This window comes from Salvelinus namaycush, chromosome 37 (assembly GCF_016432855.1).
Source record: "Salvelinus namaycush isolate Seneca chromosome 37, SaNama_1.0, whole genome shotgun sequence".
Classification (NCBI taxonomy): Eukaryota; Metazoa; Chordata; class Actinopteri; order Salmoniformes; family Salmonidae; genus Salvelinus; species Salvelinus namaycush.
The window spans coordinates 30,871,404-30,877,687 of NC_052343.1; the positions used below are offsets into that span (position 1 = coordinate 30,871,404).

Genomic DNA, 6,284 nt, shown 5'->3' on the forward strand with positions numbered 1-6,284 from the left:
AGGACACGCCTCTTTAGGCCCCTCCCCCTGGGAGAAGAAGGCCAGCACCTGGTCAGGTGTGGCGGTGAAGGGAAGACCTCTCATCCTGACAATCACCTGGTCCTCACGAGACAGAAACAACGCCACCTCACTGGAGGTACCGCCTGCTATCTTAAGGAAGTCCTCTCCTGTTGCCTTGTACACCTGCAGCAGAAAAGACATGGCATTACATTTAAGTCATTTAGCAGACGTTCTTATCCAGAGCGACTTACAAATTGGAAAGTTCATACATATTCATCCTGGTCCCCCCGTGGGGAATGAACCCACAACCCTGGCGTTGCAAGCGCCATGCTCTACCAACTGAGCCACACGGGACCGTGTATTAACTCCTGCTCTTTGGGCTCCAGCTGTTACTTACAGGTTACGTTTACTTATTTACTGGTGTTGTTAGTATCTGAGCAAGACCATAGATAGAGTTAGTAAAAGTTTGATAATAGGTTATTAACAGGTCACCTCTATGTATCGTTGGTTAGTGGTAGGGTTAGTAAAAGGTTGATAATAGGTTATTAACAGGTTACCTCTACGTATGTATCGTTGGTTAGTGTTAGGGTTAGTAAAAGGTTGATTATAGGTTATTAACAGGTTCCCTCTATGTATCGTTGGTTAGGGTCAGTAATAGGTTATTAACAGGTTACCTCTATGTACCGTTGGTTAGTGTTAGGGTTAGTAATAGGTTGATTATAGGTTATTAACAGGTTACCTCTATGTACAGTTGGTTAGGGTCAGTAATAGGTTATTAACAGGTTATGTCTATGTACCATTGGTTAGGGTTAGTAATAGGTTGTTAATAGGTTATTAACAGATTACCTCTATGTATCGTTGGTTAAGGTGAGGGTTAGTAATAGGTTGTTAATAGGTTATTAACAGATGACCTCTATGTATCGTTGGTTAGGGTGAGGGTTAATAATAGGTTGATAATAGGTTATTAACAGATGACCTCTATGTATCGATGGTTAGGGTTAGGGTTAGTAATAGGTTGTTAATAGGTTATTAACAGATGCCCTCTATGTATCGGTGGTTAGGGTGAGGGTTAGTAATAGGTTGATAATAGGTTATTAACAGATGACCTCTATGTATCTGTTGCCCATGTGGTGTTTGTGTCTCTGCAGGGCCATGTCTCTGTGCTCTTCACTGATGAAGCGGACCATAGCCTCTCCGTTCCTCCGACCCTGGGCGTTCAGACACAACGCAGCACCACCTCTGGACAACACACAGCATTACAGCTATTAAAACTATTTCAATACACTACACACCATCATAACAGCAACGAGTCAAACACAACACACCACTAGACACTGAACACACATACTTGGCAATGTTGAGTCCTCTGAAGAAGCGAGCGATGTCCTGGTCAGATGACTGCCACGGCAACCCCCTTGCTCTGATCACTGTGTTGTCACACACACGCTCCATCTTACTGCTACACACACGCGCGCACACGGACACACACACACACACACCAGTTAGCATCAAATCACTCACCCGCTCCATCCAACTATGTAAGAACACCAATGAATAGTATCATATCATCTACCTTACTGCTAATCTATCTTAACGAGTCTAGTTACCAAGTGCCGCTTTCAAACTTCTCAGTGACTCTCTCTGGGTTTGAGAATGTGTGACCTACAACAAACAGAAGACCAGAGCAGAAGTCAAAGATAAGCAACAATGACAACATTGTGAGAAAAGTCAGAGTTTGTGTAAGTTAGTGTGTCACTCACATAAGGGTTCCAATAGCAGGGCTAGGACGATGTTGGCCATGGTCTGGACCTGCAGTGCTGATGTGACCGGTGACAACATGGCCGTCGGATCCAACACAGCCGTTGGATCCAGTACGGCCGGCGGCTCCAATATGGCTACTGGCTCCACAGTTACACTGAGAGCTGAGGAAACCGTGGTCAAGGAGAAAACTACAGGAGAGGAGCAAGCAAGGTGTGTGTGTGCATGTGTGTGTGTGTTAGTCCTGCTTCCTGGTAGGTGTGTAGGGCTGGTCCTGTTGGCTCAACACACAGCATGTTCCTCTTGGAGCTACAGTGAGACACGTCAATTGTGTCTCTATTTGCATTTCAAAACCTCTAGTCCCACAGCCAACACCCTGAGGCCTGCAGACGCCTCCCCCATGGGAGTGTGTCAGTATCAGACACACTCTCGTGCTCTCTCTCTCTCACAACCATGCACGCGCGATCACACACACACACATGCACTAACGGCATGAAGCTACACTACAGAAGCAGGGTTCATGCAAAGCTGTAAAATGAACCAAGTGTCATTGCTGTGAGTGTCATTGCTGTGAGTGTCATTGCTGTGAGTATCTTTGCTGTGAGTATCTTTGCTCTGAGTGTCATTGCTGTGAGTATCTTTGCTGTGAGTGTCATTGATGTGAGTGTCATTGCTGTGAGTGTCATTGCTGTGAGTGTCATTGCTGTGAGTGTCATTGCTGTGAGTGTCTTTGCTGTGAGTGTCATTGCTGTGAGTATCTTTGCTGTGAGTGTCATTGCTGTGAGTATCTTTGCTGTGAGTGTCATTGCTGTGAGTGTCATTGCTGTGAGTGTCATTGCTGTGAGTGTCTTTGCTGTGAGTGTCATTGCTGTGAGTGTCATTGCTGTGAGTGTCTTTGCTGTGAGTGTCATTGCTGTGAGTGTCTTTGCTGTGAGTGTCATTGCTGTGAGTGTCATTGCTGTGAGTGTCATTGCTGTGAGTGTCATTGCTGTGAGTGTCATTGCTGTGAGTGTCTTTGCTGTGAGTGTCATTGCTGTGAGTGTCATTGCTGTGAGTGTCATTGCTGTGAGTGTCATTGCTGTGAGTGTCATTGCTGTGAGTGTCTTTGCTGTGAGTGTCATTGCTGTGAGTGTCATTGCTGTGAGTGTCATTGCTGTGAGTGTCTTTGCTGTGTTTCTCAGTTGTAAGGATACATTCTGCCATGTACTGCACCTCCAGGCTCTTGGTGTCTGCAGAGGGGAAGTGCTTCCTGAACTCTTTCTTCAGGTCAAAAAAGGAGTTGAAACATTCTGGCAGTGCCAGGTTCTGCCGAGGAAGACAACTGCAGACATTACACACTGGGCACAGACGTCAATTCAACGTCTATTCCAAGTTGGTTCAACGTAATTCTATTGAAATGACGTGGAAACAACGTTGATTCAACCAGTGTGTGCCCAGTGGGTAAAGTCACATACATTAACCCAGGGGAACTGAATGTGGCATGTGCTTGGATCACCAGAGTTTGAGTCTTGCACGGACCAAATATACTGTAGTATGCCCCTTTAAAAACGTTCTGACCATATTATTATTGATTGAACAGTAGAGAGGAGGAAGAGAACATGTGCAGCCTACCATTGACAGCTGTTAGGTGTTGGGTCGTATCAGGAGCTACGCTGTCTGTTTACTACCCTCATTTACATATTTACTCATGTCAATAAAGTTAGGTTCCCCATGGGTCTGTATAACATACTAGATGTGAGGGGGGGACTCAAGATGTAATAGGAGAACGGTGTGTGTGTGTGTGTGTGTGTGTGTGTGTGTGTGTGTGTGTGTGTGTGTGTGTGTGTGTGTGTGTGTGTGTGTGTGTGTGTGTGTGTGTGTGTGTGTGTGTGTGTGTGTGTGTGTGTGTGTGTGTGTGTGTGTGCTTGTGTGTGTGCGCGCGTTCATGTTCAAACAAAGCCAAGACAATATGTCAAGACAACCTCCCATTTCAACATCATGTAGAGCAGGATCTTGACAGAACAGCAGACATAACACATTTCTTTATGGTTCTGTGAACACCAAACGCTTCTGCTGGAGGTAATTGTGCTCCCCGCCCTGCCAGCCTGTACCCTTACCTTGCCCGCAGCTTCGGGGTGGAGAACCTGGCGAATGTGGAGCTGCCCGTCCGTACACACACACACTGACGTGCCCCCGCCCAAGCTGTTCACCTCATTGGTCAATCTCAGATGGAACTGTTCAAAACATAGGAAGAGATCAGCTACAATGTAAACTCTTTAAATCAATATCAGATAATACATCTGTAATAAACAATTACAGAACAACTCACTGGTAATATTGAAAATCCACTAACATTTTATTGGTTGAAAGTGTGATCATTATTCTGGTAATGATGAATATCAATGCAGCCATTTATAATCTCATTATTCAGCAAGCGCCAAAACGTTGACCACAGTACACAATTTCATCCAATGAGTTATAACTGTTTACTACTGACTAATAAACAACCTATTAATGCTGTTTATAGACTATTTAAACTGAGTCTACCTTAATGGAAAGTATTACCATGAAGACAAAATATTTACAAAAACATCCAAATATAGGCTTACAAATTACTGCTTGTGATAAAGTCCAACTTGAATGGCTTGTTGTTACTTTCGAGTGGCTGGAAACGATTTGTGGGGTGATGTCATCGATGTTTGTGTGTGTATGTCTGTCTATTGTCTTTTGTCTATGTATGGTTTATATTTTTGGTTTCAGAGAACAAGCACTTTAATTGCTAGTTGTATGAGCCTCATTATGCTAATTGGGGGGTCATTTGCATTACTAAGCTCTAAAGATCCACACCTCCTCATCACTCAATGGACTTTTATAAATGTCCCTCAGGCTGTCAAGTAAAATGCCATCAAATCTATAGGGATCGAAAACGATGGTTCATTATTAGCCAATTATAATTAGATATCTCAGGATCAAGGCCTAAATAAACAATAAATTGTTATAAAACTCCAATCAATGCATCGGTGCCTCTGATTTAAAGTGAAGGAGGAATGGATGGCAAAGCAGAATATGATGAGGTCAAACATGTATTTCATAAAAAACCACGAGACAACAGATACTGTCTGTACCTGGTTTAGCGCGTGCTCCAAGCCTGTGACTGTAGAGACAGACTCCTCGCTGTCCTCTCTCTCCCCCAGACAATCTTCTGTAAGGTCCGAGTGCTCAGGCCGTATTAACACCTCATTCACCTTTCCCAACTGGACCAGAGAGAAAACACACACACTTCAGTACATTTAAAATAACAATGTGTACACTTAAATACACACTTTAATATGCATAATGGAGTAGCCGATTTATGGCTAACTTATGATCAGTTTTGTCATTAGACCTCATAATCAGAAGAAAGGTGGTCGTCTATTAAAACAAATAGGGCACATTGACGCCGAGAGCATTCTGGTTATGTTGGATGAATACTTTGTCTTTCTATAGATTACCTCCTCTAGCTCCTCCTGAATTTTTTTTAATAGTCTTTATCATATTCTCTTAATAAAGAAAGGAAAATATTTTAAAGATTACCTTTTTGTTCTTCAAGTCCACGAGCTGCCACACCAACTGCTCGAGCTCCGTCTCGTCCGAACCCAAGAGGTCTCCGCTCGCGCCAGATGTGGTGGTGAACAACACCGCCAGGTAGTCTACCTGAGCCGTCATTTTCAGGATAAATACAAAAAGAACCTACTCTAATTACACCCAAAGTAATAGAAAATAAACTACAGCTACACCCCCAGAACAGTATAGAACCCAAAGAATCCAGCCACCCACACCCAGACACCTATGCGCAAAGGTGTGCTCAGCAACTCCAGATATTTTTAGTGGCTTCTTGATTGCTTGATAATCTATGCAAAATCTCTGGCACACCTCATCGCAGTGTAATGGCTGAATGTTCCCTTTTTTGTGATGCACCTACCTGTGTGCGATGCGGACCACGTGACCCAGGTAGCTACCTGCATGGGGCGTATTCATTACGCCAATTCTGTTGCAAAGCGCTTCTTAAACGGAGACGAAACGGAGAAGGACCTACCTGCATTTGTCCAATAGAAACTATTGTTTCCTCTGTTTCCTCTCGTTTGGTTCATAACCTGTAAACGGTTTATGTAATGAATATACCCCTTCTCTTTCTGAGTGCTGTCCCTATTGGTGCTTTCAAACAGGGACGTGGCACGGCATCGCGACAAACCCATCGACCCAACCTGAACAACATACATGAGAAGAACAACAATCTCATATACTAACCTACAAACTGATTATTACCTAGTTTTTTTTATCTCTATTCATGAGTAGACGAGTGCATAGGCTATTTCCAAATGCTACGCTTGGCATATAGGCTGCAGTGGGAAATGTTATTGAAAACAATGTAATGTAACATAATGTTGTTTTCTGCATTTCTGCTACAGCTGAGAAAATATTGAGACCAGCCAATCGTGGCAAATCAGTGAAATCATTACAATAAAGTTTATAAGGCCTATTTAAAAATAAACAGTGATGAAAAATAT

The 6,284-nt window shown here is 43.4% G+C and overlaps 1 protein-coding gene across 1 annotated transcript in view; it reads right to left on the reverse strand.

Annotated features, from left to right (window-relative positions):
- Positions 1-5,635, reverse strand: part of LOC120030979 (epithelial splicing regulatory protein 1-like) — a 17,862-nt gene extending 12,227 nt beyond the window's left edge. Inside the window, exons 1-9 of the mRNA XM_038976484.1 lie at positions 5,311-5,635; positions 4,863-4,991; positions 3,855-3,971; positions 2,952-3,063; positions 1,761-1,922; positions 1,608-1,662; positions 1,349-1,459; positions 1,107-1,239; positions 1-183 (exon numbers count right to left, since the gene is read on the reverse strand). The exon at positions 1-183 is cut by the window's left edge and continues 180 nt beyond it. Coding sequence (XP_038832412.1) covers positions 1-183; positions 1,107-1,239; positions 1,349-1,459; positions 1,608-1,662; positions 1,761-1,922; positions 2,952-3,063; positions 3,855-3,971; positions 4,863-4,991; positions 5,311-5,442 — 1,134 coding nt within the window. The 5' untranslated portion in view covers positions 5,443-5,635. The remainder of the gene's footprint in view (positions 184-1,106; positions 1,240-1,348; positions 1,460-1,607; positions 1,663-1,760; positions 1,923-2,951; positions 3,064-3,854; positions 3,972-4,862; positions 4,992-5,310) is intronic.
- Between the last annotated feature and the right edge of the window lie 649 nt (positions 5,636-6,284).